Below are 22,201 nucleotides of genomic sequence, written 5' to 3' on the forward strand. Positions count from 1 at the left end.
GTTGTCATTTCTAGTTGTCTGCGGTTTGGATGTTTTTTCTCCTTTTTTTGAAAGGTTGAACAAACCAAAACACTTGGATAAAGTGTCTTTGTAGATATGTGGAAACATACGGTCACAATGTTCATCTGTGTTTTCTTACGGTCACAATGTTCATCTGTGCTTTCTTACATCCAGCATCCTATTAACTTGGTATAAAAGAAAGGTATTTCAACAAGGATTAACACTGGCAGTTGGAAGCTGCCGAACGCCTCTGTCTCATGGTGGGTCAAAACGAACATGCAATTACCAATCAAAGTGGAAATCGGTAAATAGCAGTACAAAAATATGAGGTATATCCCACAAACATTAATTCGAGAGTGGTGATAAAGCCTGCAGTGTTTCATACTTTCTGGTAGATGTTACTGCAAATGGGAAACATGATTTCAAGTAAAGATGAAGCAATATATCTTAAATATATTAAGACCTTATGAAGTTACTGTTAGATTTTGAATACTGCTTCAGTAATAGCACTAACGAGGAGTACAGTTCCCCAATTTCCTGAGCTGGAGCATGGATCTGAAAAATGAGAACACAGTACAAACTTGCACACAAAACAAGGCCACAACACAAAAAAAAACCTCTTAGGCTTAATATCACAGATCCTTTTCTCTAGATACAGTGTTGGTTTCGTATATAGACACAGAGGAAAGGGGATAGGAAGAAGTTTTAAAGGGGATTGAATGACCAAGAAGGTCACTGTTAATATAAGTACGATGATAAAGTTACTTATCTGAAAGCTCAGTTCTCGAGTACACATTGCTTGAATATTCCCAGATGTCGCTGTTGTATCTTCCCTGTCTAGCTTTGCCACTGTGGGGAAAATCTCCTCCTCCTCCTCCCCCCCCCCCCCAGTGGGCACCCAAGCAGTCAACCCACCCTCTCCTCTTCCCTTGTGTGGGTAACCCCCTCAAAACGCTCACACAACCCTCCCACAATGCACAAAAAATAACCAAGCTGGAGAAACTTACAACATTTAACCATGTTCTCCAACAGCTGTGAGGTGAATTGAGAGTTTGCCTTCAATTTATATATCTCTTCAGGACCGCATCTCCTACATATTTGTTTCAACTTTGTTATAAAAGCAGCAATCTATGCCCAATGCACTTAAGGACTGCCACGGTCCAGCAATGCAAACATCTCCCAGAGGAATGTTCGCCAGAAACACAGCTGCCACTGCATTATCTCTTGTACAGTGGCCTGAAGAGAACATTCAGCAACTCCCTCATCTGCTTAAATTAGTTTTTCTAACTGTATGACCTTTAACGCACCAGCTGCAAATTATACCCCAAAGATTTTATAACACTTTCACTGATGCATGTATTTTTCTGCAGTTCCAAATGTTGGATGCATGTTTCAGTAATAGAAGCTTGAAGGCTCCCGACTCCAAGCCATACTTTAGCTGCAGTAAAATTGTTTCGAATAAGCTTACATATTTTTCAGTCTACTTTCTATGTGTTGTAGCATTGACAATACACATAAGAGCATAAAACACGTGTTGACTATTCTTAGTTGCAACTTTAGCAGTTTTGTTTACACTTATTTGGCGAACAGATTACGACCCAAAACATTCTTCTGCGTGTTGCAATAAATGACTGTTGTGATAAAAACATTGGTGTAACACGCCGACTTTAGCAAAAAAACACAATTTATGAGCGCATCGCAAAGGGCTGCTATTTAGATCATACCAAGTCTAACGCAACTAACTCCACAGCCCGAGGGGAGGCGAACACACGCACCTGGGGTTACCAATAGCCAGCAGAGAAATAGAGCTGCATTCAAAATAAGGCTGTAACGAAAAGCAGGATCAGTGATGAGCAACAAGAGCGCCCTTTAGTCCCTTACACGATGTACTTACTATCCACAACAAAGATTTTCCTGAGTCTATTCATGTCTTAGGTAATGATGTTTATCAGGTACGTGCCTCACCTATAAAGAAATAATGAATGTCTAATCGTGTCTTTAGACACGCATGCCTCTTCCTATGGATGAACTAGATGTTTTTAGCATTAAACATTTCAAACATGGCTCTTTATTTGAATCAAGAAACCACACTTAATGTATTTTGTATTTCATTAATATGAGAAATTTACATATTCACCTTTCTACACTACTCTGCTGTGATTCCTCAGGCTTTAATCCTATGTTCACAATGCTTTCATGTTGATTACACTGTGCTGCTAGGTGCCTAATTATTGTAAAGGCTTAGGGCTCTTTTTAAGAGACAGCACAGGTATTCTGCTGCCTTGCAAATGTCAAGTTAACAGTATTAAACCAATATCAGGAACAGTTGAATAATCTAGAAAGAGTACTTGTTTATTTATGGAGTTAGACATTCAGTGAATCTTCATTTGTGATGTACAGTCTGTCGCCCTGGCATCTCTCGAGGTATTCGTTGCCCTGCCTTACCTTTACATCTGCGAGCAGGTCTCTGGAGCCTGCTCTCCCATTGTGCGTTAATCTAGGTCGCTTGTCTAATTACTTTCTGCTTTTAAACAGCGAATTAGCTGGCGTTAAGCACACACGAGCATTCTCCAGTGTACAGAATAGGTGCCATTCGTCTTAAAAGTAAAAGGCGCTTTCTAGTGGGTAGCCCGGTACTTCCCTCTGTAGCGTGCTTTGAATAAACACACCAACCCGAATGGCTTTTAGAGTGAGACTCCTGTGTTGGGAGTTACAGGCACAGGCGTAACGTCTGCTTCAAGCAAGTTTCCACAAACCGTGTTGATTGAGCACTACTTTTTGTACGGTTTTTTCTCATTTTATGCAGAGATTAGACCTTAATTATGTTTAAGCATCTCCTAACGTGCACGATTAATATAGCAAGATGGTGTAATATAACTTATCATATTGGTTAAATCCCTCTAGTGTTGTCCCCCATTATGGATCCTGTCTCAGCATCATTTAATAGTACAATGAATAGTTGCATTTTGGTGCCTGTCCAAGTCTCTTTTGAAAAGAGAAACATTTTCCCTCATTCTATGTCCTTACGTTTTAAAGTTTCCTAAACAATCTCGTTCAGAAAGTGAGAACAGTACCCTGTGAGCATTGCATTTATTTGCAGTAGCGGAAATGAAACCCAAGCTATGCGCTATGAAAAGCAGATGATAGAATATCGGTGTGTTATTAATAAAAATCTATATTCCAATCAATCCATAAACCCATGTATGTGAAGGGTATACACACATCTGGCACCTTACTTTCTGTGTGTTTAGCCAGGACAGTGGTTCCGCATTTCATCAGCCAGAACACTCCCATGAAGATACAAAATATAGCACTTCCTCACTCCAGGTGGTCACTTCCCTTCCCTCCACTCCACTCTCTTTTAATAATAATAATTTAGCATTTATATAGTGCTACAAGCCCTCAGGTATCTGAGCGCTGCTTATTATTACCCACGGTGTGTGGTGCTCATTTATCGACCTCGGAAGGATGAAAGGCTGAGTTTGGCACAGATGTCAAAGCGTGCGCTCTACTCGCTGTGCTATCGGACCGGCTTATAATCATCTTCCTTGTGTTGTACTCCATCCTGATCTCTCTTTCCCGCTCCGTGCTCCAATGTTCCCCGTCACGCCTTCCTCTCGATATTCCTGCTCCGATCTTCTCCCTCCCCATCTCAATGGTCCTCAACCTCCTCTCCTTTCTTACTCCTCTCTGTCTGTTTGTTCCTTCGCTCTCACTAACTCTGGTACCGCCGCATTCTCTGCTTCCTCGGTCTCCTTCTCACTCTTATATTCTCATTTTGCATTTGCCATTCATCCCCTAACACCTACACTCCTGCTTTGGCCAGGTTCCCATTTATATCCCTCCCCTCTCCGTGATTGTAGGGCTAAGGGTTCAAGTGGGTGAACCTTAGACTTGTGATTACCGAGAATAGTTGTGTTATTGTTTGTTCCACCACCTCCCCATGTGATGTGAGGTTTCAATTACGTCTGAGGATTGCGGCTCTGCAGGCGAAAGGCACTTTGGATTCTGGCGTTCCTGTCTCTATGGCCTCCCCAAGGGAGGATAGCAACGCTGTGATGATTCTCTGCATGTCGGATTACCCGATTGATGGTATACATTGTAATACCAGAAAGGTGAAGTTTCACAGGGAGCTCTGCAAACCTGGCTTGCATTTGTACCACCCTAAGCGGTACCATCCTATGGTGATGGTTTTCTAAGGGATAACATAAGGCTTGTGGAGTCCCATAAGCAGGGGTTTGCGGACTGTCGTACTCCGGTCATATTTTCCCACCCCTTAGATGCATACTACAACTTATACTTTGGGACCACGAGGATGGGTACTTTGTTGCTAAGTGGTGTGCAGCCCAAGAGTCAAGCGATGAGATGCAGGCCCCCACATGTACCGCCATCACTGTCACCCCACACTACCATGGACCTACCTTCAAAGGGACAGTCACAGTGCCTAATGACAAGGGCATGTATGCCGAGCCAGTCTCTGAAGAGACTAATTGTCATTACATTAATTACAAGATCCACCAACATTTATATGAGAAAAAATTGGAAGAGGCCTTCTATGACTGCTATGAAAAGAACAGTGGTTTAAGGATACAGGTGGGAATTAAATGCCTTCAGGTGACATGGTGGCCACACAGAAAGGGATCTATAAAGACTTTGAAATCTGTGTAAGCAGTGCACCTCCCAATCCCGGAATACAATACACAGAAAATGCTCAAATAATGCTTGTCAACAGAAGTCTCAAGTAACCATTACTGAAATTGAGTTAGCTGGAGCAAACCCCCTGCTTAACAGGTAAAAGATACTAAATTTTACCAGGCTTGTGATAACCAAATAATGACACGCATTGAAAAATTATTTTGAAGGTTTGTAGACTGTTTATGTAAAATGCGTTTTTGCCCAAAAAGAATTATAGAATATAAAAAATGTACTTTGAATAAAGCTCATCTTTTAATAATTGACCTCCTATGGAAATCGTCATAACAGCCTTACAGAATACTGGCAATAACATTCAGCTTTTATAAACATTCAGTTTAGTACCAAAGCTCTCTAAAAACCGGAGTAAAAGCAAGAAACTCAAAAAAAGCTCTGGACTTTTAAGAACAAAAACAGTTGCCACCACACTGCCAAAATGCATGAGGTACAACAGAAATCATTAAAAACATAATTTCTCTGGTTGCCCGAGTTTAAACCACAAGATTTAATGCATGGTGGGTAGACTATGCCAGAGAGAACGCGCAGGTAAACCAAATTCCTTGCATTATATTTCTCCTTACTTCCAATGTGTTCGTGTGTTTTTGAAGACAGAGTGTAGTAGTGCCAAAATACAAAAATGAAACAACCAAAAACAAGTTTTACATATAAAAATATAGATCATCAATAACATACTCCATTTATTTCCAATTTTATAAAGCATAGGTGGTCCCTTCCTTAACCTACGGGTCTGATGCAATACCTAAAATTCCTGACGAAATTTGTCCAAAACTGGAAGGCTACTTCTGGTGCCAAGTCTTGAACCTTCTGAAGTCAGCTCCATTGGCACCAATACTTTCGAGAACTGTGCACTCTATCACTTCAAGTTACGGTCGATAGAGTTAGCGTGATTATCCAGGAAAGTAATCCCATCAGATCGCACAAAAATCTTCAACATAATTAATACCGAAATCCAAGGAGGAAAGAAACTACTTACGGAGTGGGCATAGAGAAACCAGACCAAATTGGAAGAGAAACTCTGTGGAAGAGGAAGTAAAGTACACTCCTACTAAGGTGAAAAAGAAATTGGATGAGTGGGATTGGATAAAAACATTCAACAAGGATTCAGAATATAAACTAACAGCCCACCTCCCAGTATCAACAAAGGGACTGCACGATACCGGGGCATACTGGGGAAAATTCCTCAACAAAAACTTAAGAGCTACCTTTATGAGGGCGTGTCTAAACTTTCTTCTGATTAATGAAATCAGGGCCGTAAGAGGAATCTTGTCAAACAACGCTGGTCGCTTTTGTACAAATCCAAACCAAGTAGAAACACTTAGACATTTTCTCTTATCGTGGAAAGGACTTTCAAACAAAAGAAATTTTCACATGGGTCATTTGTTCCAAGACTTGCTAATATATGAGGAAGAAACTTGGTGGAGGTGCCCAATAGAAGTGGAAAAAACCAGTGGCGCGATAGCAGTGGCGCAGTTTCTGCAAAAAATGTACTTTCAAAAAGAAGAGGCAAAGGGAATGAGAAATGACCATTCGATCACATGTACTGATGTCCAAAAGCCTGAAATTGGAACTGGTGATAACATTCAAGGACAAATATCTTTATGCAAAGCTTCTCCCATCCCTCTTATTTTGCGATCTCTAACCTGGGTCTCCCCTCAATCCCCCTTGTCTATCGTCTGTCTTTTGCATGCCTTTTTTTGTCTTCGTCTTTTATCTTCTGAGGATTGGAGGATATGATCTTGTAAAAATTGTATCTCAATTAAATCAAGTAGTAATAAAAAAAAATCATAATATACTTACGACAGTATTACTTTCGATCAGAAGGTGCAACAACATGACGACCACTGATGCAGTGACAATAGGATTTCCAAAAGAAAAAATGTCTATATCAGAGCCACGGTAAGTCTGAAAAATAAGAAAAGGCTATTAAGAAATATAATATAGACATCTTGTGATACATGCATTGCTCCCCATGCCATGAGAAGATATTCCACCATGGTAAATAACAGATTTATCTTAACGGTGTACATCAATTCAGTCACGTCATCGGACTAAAACTAAGTTGAATATTATATATTGAATCAGATATGGAATGGCATACAACTCACTAGTGCATTGAATTTAGGGATTTCTTCTACCAGTATATCCAACTTACTACATTACAGGAATGGTGACCGTTTGAATAGTATTCACATAACTTAAACTACAAGTCAAGTGGCAAGTGCTGGTCGCACATCTAGTGAATGACAGCACAATCTGCCTGAATAGAACATACGTTTCTGCTAGTCTCCTTGGCATTTCGCATTATAATTCTAATGTTACTGGTATCCTGTTTAATAGCATTTTGACTGCACACAAGAGTGGCTGAAAATAAGGGTTCTAATGGTCCTCTGATGTAACCAGTTTTCTGATCCTTTTATGTCATTACCTCTCTAACTGCCCAATCTATTAAAGTATCGTCAAACAGGTGCTTCCCTGCTCTTCCAGAACTACCAAGGACCAAATCTCCGGCCATGGCGGATTTCTGCAATCACCCTTTTGCCACTGGATCTTTACCCTCTCTCCAAGCACTCCATTGTGCACCCCCTCCCTAAAAAGCCTTCTCCCGATCCTAACCTGTCTGGCAAACTAACGTCCGATTTCTATCACTCCTTTCCTGGGCAAACTCCTGGAAAGGTAGGCCATTTCCCAGCTTACTCCACACTGAATCTGTTGGCTGTCTCCATGACCTGGCTTCAGAGCAGCCAGAGGTACAATACTGCTCTCCTGAACACCTGTGAAGATCTGCTCTTCGATCTTGATTCCTTCTCTCCCTCTGTCCTCAACCTCCCTTGACCTTTCCTCTGCTTTTGACATGGTCAATCATGCCACCCTGAGCGATCGACTCAGTGAAAACCTGGGCATCACTGATCCGGTCCTGGTGTGGCTAACCTCCTTCCTCCAAGATCGACCCTCCCAGGTCCAACGTGGGTCTTTTCTCTCCACCACCTCTCTCAACATGTGGTGTCCCCCAGGGTTTATCTTTCACCCTGGCTCTTCAATGTTTATCTGGCCCCTTTGGCCCACTTAATCTCCACCTTCTCTTCTCATTTCATTATTCTGCGGATGACACTCTGCTCTCTTTCAGGCTTTCCTCAGCTGGCTCATCTCCCTCGCTCATTCCTGACAGTCTATCCGCGATCCAGGATTGGTGTGCCTCCAACGATCTCTTCATTAATGTCAGTAAGAGGGAAATTCTTCTCATTGGGACACCTGCTCCTGATTTCCCTCTCTCACTCTAGCCGCTCACCTTGGGTCCTCTACTCTCACCTTCCTGTAAGGCAAAAAACCTTGGTGTAATCTTCGACTCCACTCTCTCCTCACATCACAGACCTTGCAAAAAAGGGCCACTTCCAGCTGCACCTCCTCAGAGGTATTATACCTTTTTTCACTTTCCCCAGAAGCTCTCCATCTCCAGAGCCCTGGTGCTCTCCAAGCTGGACTATTCCAACAACCTCTTTTTCAATCTACCTGCCTCTACTCTCCGCCCTCTGCAACTAATCCAGAACGGGACTGCCAGACTTATCCTTGGCCTGGTATCTCTCCAGCCTTGAAATCTCTCCACTGGCACCTGGTGGCTGCAAGGATCAAGTTCAAGACCCCCTGCATTGTCCACAAGGGACGGGACACGCGCTACATCCAACTCTCTGCCGAAATACCTTCCTTCTAGAGCCCTTCGCTCGGATGCCTCCAACTCTCTGAGAGTCAAACTGTTTCTCTAGATAGAGTGGGGGGTGGATCTCTCTCCTCTGCAGGTGCCTCCCTCTGGAACGCCTCCTTGGCCCTCTCAGACTTGAGAAGGATCACCTGCAAGGCCTTCCTTTTTACCTCTGCCTTCTCGCTCTCGCTTCTCTGCTAACTAACCTGTATGCTGCGCCAACTGGTTGCGTGGTATCCTCAGAGTCTCACTGGGTACCAGGCTCCTCCTAGACCAGCCTTCCGTGCACTGCCTCCTGGCCTAACTTGCACTTAGGGGCTGTAAACTGTAACCCCTATAACGTCCTGCTTCCTAGCACTTAACTAGAGCCGCGCTGTCCTGGCTGCACTTGCTCAGAGTCAAGCTGCCCTGCTCGCGCTTCTGCTTCCCCTCTCCCTTCCACTCCCCCCCCCCTCTCCCTTCCCATTGCACTTCTCGTTGTCCCACTTGCACGATCCAAATGACACAAGGCAGAAGCGTTGCTAGGGGGGCTAAGGGGGCTATAGCGCCAGGTCTTTTGGTTGTAGCTCCGGATAGAAGCTCAGGTGCTACAACCAAAAAAATAAACCTAGCCCGAGTCCTGCCAGTCCCGACATTAGCTTAGCCCCTGATCTTTTCCAGACCTAGCAACACCCCTGACACAAGGATTAGTAGGATCGTTTGTCTTGTGGCGCCTAGAAACACTTGTGTACAGGCGCAATATAAATGCCCTATCATATTACAGTCTATACTGGAAACAAAGGAACAGGTTAATGAAAGTCAGCCCAACACTGTTTTATTTGCCAAACATTGCGTTTGTGACCCTGTGGAGACTTAACCGGTTTAAAAAGGCCTAACTTTAGCTGATTACTCCCATTGGACCACCACTGGCGGAAACCAGCAGGCCGGCAGCTTTTCTAGTAAAGTGGAAATGTGAGGGCATAATTATAATTAGAATTGTTCTTTTATAACACGTTTAATACCAAAGACAAGTTTGTAAGCGCAAGACTGGGATTCAAACCTGTGTTGCTAAGGGCTGTCTTACTTACAAGACAAATGCGTTGCCCCGGAGATAGCCTTAGAGATACATACTAAATTAGTGCATCTCTTCACCCTCATATCAGACTGGGCGAGGTTTTGAATAAACATATTCCAATAGTACATTAAAGAAGTTGAGAACTAAAGAAGTGCAAAGTTTCATAATCACAACTAAACAACCGGACACAGGAGAAAAAGAAATATACTACTTCAGGTAGACTATGATCACCTACAATACTACTTTAAGTGGTGTCTTATGGGATTTTCGGGGCATGTTGTCCTATGGGTAGATTGTGCTGTGGGGCTGGGTGTTTGAGATCTGAATGTGCATGCGTTGCGTGGAGTGTTTGACGTAGCGTATACTGTGGGAAGGGTTGTTTTGTTTGGTAGTATATAGTCTGGAGGTTGTGCAATACCCTGGCATATGTCTCCATAGTGGTGAGCATGTAGAGTGCCTTAGGGGTCCAATATGGGGTCAGTAAAGGTTGTGCATTGCATTCGAACATAGAATGTGTTAGGGAAAGTGTAACGCTATGCAGCAGTAGTGTGCAGAGGCAAAAAAACAGAACCACCAATTCTGGAGTCCGAATATGGTCCCAGTCCCTGTGCAGAGCCCCATATGTGGTACAACACCTGATCCAGTGCCCTTCAGTGTACTCTCCTCTCTGGTTACTGAGTTCCAGCAGCACACTAACAAAGGGGTCTGTAAGCACCCCATAACCATATTGTACTATAACCAAAATCCACACTCCCCTTATGTAATAGACATCACCACCAGAGATTACAGAGCCTGCTTGAAAACTATGTGCCCATAGAACACCTGGCCCATTTGATAATCATTTTCATATATACCAATCAAGATTCAGACCCTGTACTAGTGCAGCAAAGCCACAGTTAAGTTCAAGTTAGCAGAGCCCTTAGCCTGAACATTGGCAAGCAATGTCTGTTTGTACTGCTTGAACTCTGCAACAATCTCTGAAGGAGATGGTCCACTGACGCTTCAGTCTTTTGACTTCAGTTCCCTTGCAAACCTAAAATCTGTTTACTTGACTGAGTCTTGATGGAATTCAAAAGGGCTTCCAAGGCAGGTATGTCTTCTCTGTGACTTAATCAGAAAGAGTGGGATCTTCTGCTCGATTATTCCAGTGTAGAACTGACCTTCAGCAACGGGACCATGAAGAGCAGAAGCAATTAGCATGGCCCCCCGTTAGTTGCTAGCAAAAGTGAAAAAACTATTCAGCAACTTGACCTTGTGATGATTGAGGATACCTGCAGAAGAAACCCCTTGAAATGCAGAGTCACTGCCTCCAGAGATGCTTTGGTGAGAACACAGTGCACGCTATATAACTTCTAACTCACACCCATCTTCACCAACATCAATGTAATTTGGCACCAAATGTCTTGGAAGGAACAAGTTACTTACCTGTAACTGATGTTCTCCAGCATGGGTCTGGCATGGATTCACATGCTCATGAATATTCCCCGTCGTCAGGCTGGGAATCCTCGGTAAAGAAAAAACCAGTATCAGTTTCGTTTCTGATCTGTCTTTCGTAGTAATAACCAATCACTGGTCTCTGCGTCATACTGACCACAGCCAATGACTGCCCTCTACCTAAGCACCGCCTCTGGCAGCCATCTTCAGATTTGGAAGCACGTGAAGTGGCAGTATGACCAAGTGAAGAGCCGCAGAGGGGCAGGCGGGAGGGTTCGCATGTGAATCCATGCCAGACCCATGCTGGAGAACAACAGTTACAGGTAAGTAACTTGTTCCTTCTCCAGCATGGGGTCTGGCATGGATTCACATGCTCATGAATAAAGAATACATAGCAGTACACACATGCACAACCACGGGAGGTGGCAAAGGCTCAACATTAAGCATCACATCAACTCAACATTAAGCATCTTACCTCCTCACCAGGCTCACCTCAGGCGAACAGGTTGCGCAGCACTGCTTGGCCGACCCTGGACTCCTCCCTGGAATCCCGGTCGACGCAGTAGAATTTCGTGAAGGTGTGCGTCGACCTCCACGTAGCAGCCCTGCATATGTCCAGCAGGGGCACACCAGATAGGAACGCCGTGGTAGCTGCGATCGCTCTGGTGGAATGGGCTCTCGGACGGCCAGGCAGCGGTCGGTTTGCCAACCGGTGACAGCACATGATACAGCCGGAGAGCCATCTGGAGATGGAAGCCTTCGAGAGAGCCTTCCCCTGATTGACAGGTCCAAAGTTCACAAAGAGTTGTGACGTCTTCCGAAAACCCTTCGTGCGGTCCACGTAGAACTTCAGCGCTCTAGCTACATCCAGCGAGTGCAAAGTCCTCTCAGCCGGCGATGAAGGCGACGGGAAGAACACAGGTAACACCAAGGGTTCGTTGAGATGGAAGTCCGACGGTACCTTGGGCATGAAGGAGGGGTGCGTCCTGAGCACTACCCTCGTGTCGTGGAAAGTCAAGTACAGGGCCTTGCAGGAAAGGGCCTGGATCTCTCCCACTCGTCGTGCGGAGGTGATGGCCACAAGAAAAGCTGTTTTCCACGATAGAAACTTCAACGGGGCCGAGTGCAGAGGCTCGAACGGAGGTCCCATGAGCTTGGTCAGCACCACGTTGAGCTCCCACGCCGGGGCCGGAGCCTTCACCGGCGGGAACGATCTGAACAGTCCCTTCATGAACTCTTTCACCAGACGATGAGACCACAAGGACGTCCGCCCCGTGGTTCTGGTGTATCGGGAGATCGCAGCAAGATGAATCTTGATGGACGCGTGTGCCAGACCAGCTTTGGCCAGCGTCAGCAGGTACGGCAGTACTTGGGGAGCCGTAATCCGTAGAGGGTTAATCTTCTGTGCGTGGCACCAGACAGAGAACCTCTTCCATTTGTGTCCGTAGCATTTAAGAGTCGAGGACGCCCTGGCCTTTGCAAGAACCTCTCTGCAATCGGCCGGTATGTCGTATCCTCCAAACTCTAGCGCTGCAGGAGCCAGGCCTGCAAGTTCAGCGACTTCGGGTCGTGGTGGAGGATGGCGCCTCCTTCCCTGGAGAGTAGATCCGCGTCCGCCGGCAGCTTGATCGGCGGGGACGCTGACAAGTCCAGAAGGTCCGGGAACCATATCTGCCTCGGCCACGCAGGTGCGACGAGGATCATCCTGCACCGTGACCTCTTGAGCTGGTTGACGAGCCGGATTAGCAGAGGCAAGGGAGGGAACGCGTAGAGGAACAGGCCCTCCCAGGGGAACGAGAAAGCATCGCCCATGCTCCTCGTCTGGGGAAACCTGCTGGCGAACCTCCGGCACTTGGTGTTCGTCGCCGTCGCGAACAGGTCGATCTGGGGTGTGCCCCACCGTCGGAAGAGGCGATCCACCAGATCCTGCCGTAGTTCCCACTCGTGGCACGAGCGCAGCTCCCTGCTGAGTGAGTCGGCGATGGTGTTTTTTATCCCTGCCAGATGAAACGGCGCCAGAAAAATCCCTTGGGCGACGGCCCAATGCCACAGGTCCTGCGCCTCCTTGGACAGCGCTGGGGACCTGGTTCCGCCCTGTTTCCTGATGTAAAACATGGTGGTGGTGTTGTCGGTGAAGATCCTCACCACCTTGCCCTTGAGGGACGGAAGGAAGGACCTGAGGGCCCAAAACACTGCACGGAGCTCCAGGACGTTGATATGCAGGGACTTCTCCGTCGGGAGCCAGAGTCCCCTTGCGTGCAGATTTTCGGTGTGCGCTCCCCACCCTTCCAGGGAGGCATCCGTGGTCACAGTCTCCTGGTGGGCTGGGGTCTGGAAGTCCATGCCCGCCGTCAGATGCGCGCGGGTGCCCCACCACCGTATCGCCCGTCGGAAACTCTCGTCGAGCTTGATCCTTTCCTCGAAGCTGCCCGTCGTCTGGATCCAGCGCGCATCCAGGAATTCTTGCAACGGGCGCATCCGGAGCCTGCACATGGGAATGAGGTAGATGCAGGAAGACATCATCCCGAGGAGGGACTTGATGGACCTCACTTTGGCCGCGTCGGCCACCAACATCCGTTGCACCTTGCCCAAGATGGTCCTGGTCCTCTCCTCCGACGGGGAGGCCAGAAGGGACACTGTGTCGAGCCTCGCTCCCAGAAACAGTGCGACTTGCGCGGGCACCAGGTGGGATTTGGCGTAGTTCACGGAGAATCCCAGGTCCGTGAGGAGTTGGACGGTCCTTGCCGTGTGGACCACGGCGAGCTCCCTCGTCTTGGCGCGGATGAGCCAGTCGTCCAGGTAGGGGTAGACGTGAATCCCCTCGCGGCGCAGCTGCGCCGCCACCGGTGCGAGGCACTTGGTGAAAACCCTGGGTGCCGACCGTAGTCCGAAGGGAAGGGCCTTGAACTGGTAATGACGCCCTTGGACCACGAATCTGAGGAATTTTCGGTGCCCCTTTAGGATGGGAATGTGGAAGTAGGCATCCTCCAAATCCAACGACGATAGGAAGTCTCCTTCCTCCAGCTGACCCAGGACGTGCTGGAGGGTGACCATCCGGAACTTCTGCGCCTTGATGAACTTGTTCAGACGTCGCAGGTCTAGGATGGGGCGCCATCCTCCCGTCTTCTTCTTCACGAGGAAGTATCGCGAGTAGACTCCGGAGCCCCGAAGCCTCTTTGGGACGAGTTCGATGGCGCCCTTTCTGAGCATCGCCTTTACCTCCAGGAGAAGTTGAGGGACGTGAAGTTCTTTCCTGGCCACGGGGGGGACGCGCGGGCACCTTCTTTGAAACTCGAGCGCGTGGCCCCGTGCCAGGGCGTCCAGCACCCAACGGTCGGTGGAGATGGACTCCCACACGCTGACTAAGCCCGCCAGCCGGCCTCCCACCGGGGTGCTTCGGTGGGGGCCCGACCCCACGGCCGGTTCAATCCTGCTTGGACGCGGCCTTGCCGCCTTGACCTCCTTGGCGACGACGGCGGGGTCCGCTAGACTTGCCTCGTCCTCTGTAGGCCTCTTGCGACGACGAACGGGCCGCTTGACGGTAGGAAGCGAAACCGCCGCCGGAACCTTTGGAGGCGCCCTTGCCTCCGCCGCTCCGAAAGGGCGTCCGTCGTTGCTGCAGGACTCCAAGGGCCCGGGCCGTCTCAGTATCCGCCTTGATGGCCTGAAGGGAATCGTCCACTGTCTTCCCAAACAGGTTGTTCCCGTCGAAGGGCATGTCCAGGACTCTGGTCTGGACGTCCTGCCGAAAGTCCGTAGCTTTGAGCCATCCACGACGTCGAAGGCAAACGCCGTTGCCCAGCTGGCGGAACCCAGTGTCGGCGATGTCCGTCGCCACGGTGATGGCGTGGTCCGAAGCCACCTCACCTTCCTGCAGGATCTCAAGGGCCTCCGCCCTCTTGTCGTCCGGCAGAAAATCCAGCAGGGGAGCTATCTTGTACCAGAGCTCCCTGTCGTAGCGGGCCACGATAGCCAAGGCGTTGGCCGCTTTAATCGTCGTCGCTGCCGACGAGATGACTCTACGTCCCATAGCATCCAATTTCTTTCCCTCGCCGTCCGGCGGGGAAGTCGATGTGGAGGCCGCACCCCCCCCCCGCTTTCTTCCTGGCTGCCGCGGAGACGACGGAGTCCGGGGTAGGCTGCGCCCGGAGGCATAGGGGGGCCGTGTCCGGGACCCGGTACTTTTTCTCGTACCGGTCTCTTCTAGCTGGCATCGTGGAAGGGTTCTTGAGGAGGGAAAGGCCCTCATCCCAAATGTCGTCCAACAGAGGCACTGCGAGGACCGTCTTCCTCTTGGCCTCGCGCCGCTGATAAAGGAAGCCTTCCTTTTTCTTCTCCTCAGGGCAGAGTTGGAAAAGCTCGGAAGCCCTGGAGATCATGGAGTGGAAAGATCCGATCTCGTCGGGCGGAGAAGCCCTGGTGGGAGGCGACGACGGAAAATCCTCGTCGTATGCCTCGTCGTCCGTACCCGTCGCTGCCGTGTCAGTCCCCGTATCATCCCCTCGGGTGGACGGGGAGGAGGGCTGGACGGGGCGCGACGGTTGAAAAGGAGGTGGTGGATGGATCCTTCTTTTCTTGGTAGGGGGAACACCAGAAGATCCCGGTTCTGGATCCCCCGACGGGAGAGGTTCCTCCGTCGGTAACGGTAGCCTCGTCCTTATCTCGGAGCATAAGGACTGTATGGCCAACAAAATGGCCGCCGAGTTGTCTTGCGGCGCTGGCAGAGGGGAATCCGACGGGCGAGCAGGGGCCCCGTCGGTATCCTCGACGATGTCGTCGTCACCTGCGTCGGGGTCCATTCCGACGGGCTGGCCGCCTTCCACGCCTAGGCCGTGGCTTAAGACCTCGATCAGCTCCTCTTCTGAGGTTGAGGCCGAATCTACGACGACGCCCTGCCCCCCCTTCTTCTTCCCCACGGAGGGTTTCACGGGGGTCCTATCGATGGGCACAAAGGAAGACTCCCACCGAGGAGGCAGGGAGATTCTGGGCCCTGAGGTCGCCACCACTGGTGCAGCCACCACAGGCTGAGCCAGGGCCGCCGCGACCGTTTCGATAGAGGGCTTGGTCGGATGGATCAAGGCCTTCACCACCTTAGGTGCGCTCACCGCCTTATCCTTGAGGGAGGGGGCACTGCCACGCTCCTCCTCTGCCTTAGAGCTCGACCGGGGCCTCTCCAGGAGCTTCGCCGGGTGCTCGGCCTTCCTCTTACCCGACCCAGAGCGTTGGCTCGTGGTCGATGGTGCCGGGGAGGGTGCGCCCTGCCTGGCGCCCGTAGAGCCCGACCGTTCGGCGCTCCCGGTGCCAGCGGACTCGCGGTGCTTGGCCTTATGTTGGGCCCCCGTCGCCGGGGCGCCCTCAAAGGTCTTAGAAGACCGCTCGGATTTCTTCTTCTTCTCGCCAGACGGGCTCTTACCCTCCAGCCAGTTGGCGAGACGTTGATGGCGGTCCTTCATGGTCCGTTCCGACATGTTGCCGCAAAACGCACAGTCCTTCTCCACGTGCGTCTTGTCCTCATGAAGGCAGTAAAGGCAGAAAGAGTGTTCGTCCTCCTTGAAGACGTTCTGCAGCTGGCATCCAGGGCAGACCCTGAACAGCTTTCCGGGCGTCGAGCTTCCCTTCTCCTGGGCCATCTCCGAGACCGGGCCTGAGAAGCTTCTGGAGTCCTCCGAAGTGTAGCTCGACGAAATCTTCACCCTTGAGGGGCACAGATGAATCCGACACGGGTCCCCGTTGATCGGATGTAGGATCGGTGGAGCTTGAGGCTCTTTTGACCGAAAGAATCGAAGTTTTTTGTGAAAAAGCGCGAAAAATAGCACTAACGCTCGAGAGCAATAGCACGAGGATCCCAACACATGAACGTGCGGTAAAAATCTGAAGATGGCTGCCAGAGGCGGTGCTTAGGTAGAGGGCAGTCATTGGCTGTGGTCAGTATGACGCAGAGACCAGTGATTGGTTATTACTACGAAAGACAGATCAGAAACGAAACTGATACTGGTTTTTTCTTTACCGAGGATTCCCAGCCTGACGACGGGGAATATTCATGAGCATGTGAATCCATGCCAGACCCCATGCTGGAGAAGTAGGATGAGACAACTCAATTAGCCCAGTAAGCCTACAAGATCAAAAGCTACTATGTGTGCTGTTGAACATGTAGGCCTTAAGCAAAATAAATCTTAACTTTCATCTTTCTAGTTACTCATCGTAGTAACTACATTACTCCTAGTCCATAATCCCCTTTCTTCCATACTGATGGGAGCTTTTTTGCACTGCCCTTTAATTCAGCGCAGGCAAGGGAGTGGCAGGTCTACACACCCACAATGACTCTGCCTGCGCCCATGCTTCATTCTCCAGTCAGTTTCCCGCTCGTCGGCTACTACTAGCGAAGGGAACCAATTTTGCGGGGGATGCATGGACATATGGAGGAACGAATGTGTTACTTACCTGTAGCTCCTGTTCTCCAGCTTTGGTATCTTTCATGGATTCATTAAATGCACTACCAAATCTGAAGATGGCCACCAGAGGTGGAGCTAAGGGGACCCGTCTAATTGGCTGTGGGCAGTATGGCCCAAAATGACTAATAAAGCACGAAAGTTAGAAGTAGTTAAAAAAATGTAATGGTAAACTGCTGGGGTTTGGGGGGGGGGGTCGTGGGTGCAGTGGACACGTAGGGGGGGATTGTGGATGCAGTTGACGTTGCACTGGGGTTGGGGCGCGCACCCTGTCGGTGTCCCTTTTTGAGCTTCAGGGGCTTCGTGGTCAGTGCTCTAGAGCTACCACTAGATGTCAGCCTATGCAGAGCATGTCAATCTAAGCAGATACAAAATACGATTACAGTGAGTATTGTTTGATACTCAGATCCACCAGAACGCCAGTGGACCACTTTGGTGCGCGGTACAAATGTACTTTTTTCATTAATATACAAGCACCAAAACCATACAATAAAAGAAAATCTGCAGGATCATCTTTCTCTCACCCGGCAGCAATAACCTGGAATGACCTACCAAAAAACATACGCAACACAAGGGAACATCTGGAATTCAGAAAACTACTCAAAACTTGGCTCTTTGCGCCAGAACCAGAATTAAACTACTAGGAAACAGACCCAGCGGGAAACAAGAATCCCAGCGAGGGACCCCTTAATTAATCTTCCGTAACCGGAGGGCTGGGGCAGGGGAGGTTACATCCTGACCACCCATGTCCACATACTGCTAGTTTACAGAGAAAATATAGATAAGGACCCCACACAGAATGAGCATGGAGGGCCTGGAAAACTCACCTAAACATCGCCAACCCCAGGGCAGGGGAACACGCATGCATCCGCTAAGTACACATACCACTAGAATAAAACAGAAGAAAACTGCCACTCCTCAACATGCCTGCAAACTAAGCGGACAAACTACAATACCAAACACACAGCATAATCATAGATGTTGAGCGCAGAAACGCAAAGACAAAGAGGTAAGAAAAAACCTGCTAACCCAACTCTAAAACCTAAACTTTCCACATATACCTCTTATACAGACTCACACAACCACTTCTCTGCACAGCAATCCGCACGTACTTCACCACACTGCACCAACAGACAAAACACATAACCCGGCACAACAGCACATGGGAATTTTCACCAAACCGAAAACCGCACTTAAGCTCAGCCAACGATGGAAACCAAACTGAAGCTGCCAACAGGACATCAAAACTCTCACTTTCCTATTCCCACTATACCCTAGTAACCCCCCCACTAACCCCCTTTTTTTCACACCCCTCTTTTCAGATCCCCCAGAGTGCCTAGGGACCACTCCGATGGGGACGGTGAACGGTACAAATACCTTTAACATTAACATTACTGAGGATTCCCAGTCTGACAGGGAATATTCAAGAGCATGTGAATCCGTTAAAGATCCAATGCTGGACAAAGAGGACTATGGACCACGAGTACAGTAGTTACTACGGAGAGTAGCTCCTAATTTCCGTCACCTTTCCTGCATACTGATGGGAGATTTTGTAGCATGAAAACTCAAAAGGTGGAGGTTATCCAAGTAGCAGCGAATACATTCCGCAGGACTGCCTGGCTAAATCTAGAATTCGCCCTAGACAATGCTTGCAGAATGCTGACGGAGAGGCCCACATGGCAGCCATGCTGATAACATCCCATCGAACACGTGTCTGGAAGGCAACCGCAGTATCCTTAGTCATCACTGCATGTGTGTGGGGGTTGGGAGAGTAACAGTTTTTGTGAGGAATAACAATGGGCAATGACAGACAAGCCATCTTGCGATGGTGGCTTTGGAAAATGTTGTTCCTGGGCTATGACCTCATTAGGTGACAAAGAGGGCACCACATTTACTGAACTGTTTTGTCGTATGAAGATAGAACTGGAGAGCCCTGCAGACATCTAGAGATTGAAGGACAGTCTGCAGAGGACTGAGGGTCCAGAAAGAAAGTTGGAAGGCCCGCCTCTTCGTTAATGTGAAAAAAAAGACACCACTTCGGGCAGAAAAGCTGTATGTGTACTTAGGACAACCTTGTCCATGGGAAAGAATGTATAAGGTTCCAATGTCGAGAAGTCCTGTATCTCACTCACTCTTCCTGGCTGAAATTATTGCAACCAACAGCACTACCTTCGAACAGAGAAAAACTTAAAATCTGCAGAGGCCAAAGGCTCAACAGGCTTGCCATTAGGGCAGACAAAAATAAATAACAAAACAAAAAAAAAAAAAAGACATTCAAATCCAATATCGGGTAAAGTCTTAACTGGTGGATGTAATAGAAGGAGGCACTTCAGATGCCTCTGAACAACCGGATTTGCAGTGTAAAAGGCAAAATAGATAACATTCCAGTAAGTGTTAATGGCCACCAAGTAGTTGCAGCAGTAGTTGATCGGAACGTCCGAAGATGTGAGGTGTGAGACAAAATAGCACATTGTCCAACCCGCTCGTTCTTATCCAAGGGCCAATGACAAAATCTGATCAACTTACTCTTTTATTGAGATCATGTAGGTTTCGTCCTAGCAGTCAGGATAATTTTCATGTTCTTGGAGGATAGACCTAAATGACCCAAAGTCAGGTCCCTCAGGCACCAAACTGCGAAGTTGAGCAATTGAGGGCATGGATGTAGAATCTTGCCCTGCGGTTCAAACAGGACGTTGTGCCACTGTGAAGGGGAATTAGACCTATACCCAGCGTACTCCCATCCGCTCCAAGTACCAGAAGCGAGCTGGCCACAGTGCAACTACCAATATGAGTTTGGTGTCCATGGAGTCCTTCAACTTAGCTAGAACCCTGGGGATCAGAGGAATCAGTTGAAATACGTAGTGGAATGCCCTGTCCCAGGACAGGTTTATAGCGTCGCTCCACGATTATGCTCCTACCCCCCTCCCCTTTCCCCCCCCCCCAAACCCACGGAAGCATACCTTAAGCACTTTAAGTGTTGTGAAAAGCTCCATCTCGGGGAGACCCCACTTTTGAAAGAGAGGGTATATTGTCGGCTGATTGATTTCCAAATTGCATTCCCAAAGGGAAATTGCCAGCTGACATAGGGGCTGTGACCTGGTGACTCAGTGCTTGTTTATGTAGAATATTGTGGTCGAGCTGTTAATCTGCATATGGACCAATTATCCACTGATGTTTGGGAGGAATAGCCGGAGAGCATAGAAGATAGCCTGCTCTTCCAGGGTATCTAAGTTATGCCTTCTTCCTGATCGGACCACAGTGCGTGGACTTTTAGACTTTCCAGCATGGCTCCCCAGCCACTGAGGAATGATTGTGGTGATGCATATGTTGGTTGGAGGCTTTGTGAAGGAGACCCTCTGCAAGAGATTTTGCTGATCTGACCAACACTCGAGATTCTGTTCCAGAGATGCTGGCACGGGAATCCGTTGCAACTGCTTGTCCGTGACTTGCAACCATAAGCTGCTCAAATAGAGATGCAGAAGCCTCAATTTCCACCTGGCATGCAAAATGCAGAGGATGCATGCTGCCCTAAGGCCCAACCACCTCTGGTACCACCAAGCCATCAGAACCTTCCTGGTTGGAAACCGGGTCACTGTAATGGGAATGTCTGAGATGTGTTTGGGGGGGGGGGTGGAGAGACAGAAAGGAAAAGTCATGCCCAAACAAACCCCAAAAATGTCTGTCTCTGAGAAGGAGTAAGCGAGGACTTTGCCAAAGATCAATAAAAAGCAGAGCTGGAACAGAGTATTCAACAGTATATTGGAATCTGTGGGAGCCTTCTGGCTCAAAGAAGCTCAGACCAGCCAATCGTCCAGGTAGGGCTATACATGGATCACTGAGGCAAATTAAGCTGGCCACAGCATTCATCAGCTTTGTGAACACTCTTGGGGCTGCATTATGTCCAAATCGTAAGGCCCCATATTGATAGTGGTGCCTGCCCACTGAATATCAGAGGCATTTTTGCTATTGTTCCTAGATAAGTAACATACAGGTAGGTGTCTTTGAGGTCCACCGTGCAAAACCAATTGTTCATCTGCACTGATCCAAGAATCTCAGCTGGCGTTATCATCTTGAACCTCTTGTTGGGGATAAAGAGGTTGAAGCTGGAGAGATCCAGGATCGCCCGCAGGCCTGCCTGGTTCTTCTTGGCGATTGGGAAGATTCTCAAATAAAACCCTAGACCGCTCTCGCTGGGGGCTAGGAGGACAGGTTCTATGGCCTGCATGGAGTGAAGTTCTCAGATCTCCTGCAAGAGGAGAGTGGATCCCATTTGGATCACCGGTGAAAAAGGGGGATTAAGGGGGAAAGAGGTGGAATACTGAGGCGAAATGCTCCTGGAAACCACTGAGTAGCCAGGGGTCCTGAGGGATGATCATCCAACTTTTTAGATGAAGTCAGAGTCTGCACCCAACTGGAGTCAGGTGGACCAGACCCTTAATGTCATTGCATTTTTTGCACCAGCTATGGTGTTTGAAAATGGGCAGAAAAGAACCCTCTAGGGGAGGGTCTTACTGGTTTCCTCCTACGGCCGTTTGGTGAGCAAGCTGGGTTCCTTGTCTTCCTATCTTGATAGCCGTGAAATCCACTGAAGGACGTTTGTCTACAGTCCCTAGAGAAAGAGGGCTGATGAAAGGGCAGTTGACTTGTTTTGGTCAGGACTGCTTATTTAACTCCTCATCTGTGGAGGGGTGGAAAAGGTCCTTGCCATAGAATGGAAGAGCTAAAATGCAATCCTAGACCTCTTACATACATTTAGTGCATCCAAGAGACCCTAAAATTGGCTTAAGCGGAGACGCAGGAGGAGGAAAATTTTGTGGTACGGTAACCAGCGTGGCCGAGCTGGCTGTGGTTGTGGCG

General features: G+C 48.5%; 1 protein-coding gene across 2 annotated transcripts in view; it reads right to left on the bottom strand.

The window, feature by feature from the left end:
- The window catches only part of ATP10D (ATPase phospholipid transporting 10D (putative)), a 2,065,840-nt gene that overhangs the window by 91,652 nt on the left and 1,951,987 nt on the right, over positions 1-22,201 (bottom strand). For both annotated transcript variants that reach the window (XM_069631716.1, XM_069631715.1), the window contains one exon: positions 6,511-6,615. In XM_069631716.1, coding sequence (XP_069487817.1) covers positions 6,511-6,615 — 105 coding nt within the window. The remainder of the gene's footprint in view (positions 1-6,510; positions 6,616-22,201) is intronic.

The sequence above is a fragment of the Ambystoma mexicanum genome, chromosome 6q (assembly GCF_040938575.1).
Source record: "Ambystoma mexicanum isolate Mex_15411 chromosome 6q, UKY_AmexF1_1, whole genome shotgun sequence".
Taxonomy (NCBI): domain Eukaryota; kingdom Metazoa; phylum Chordata; class Amphibia; order Caudata; family Ambystomatidae; genus Ambystoma; species Ambystoma mexicanum.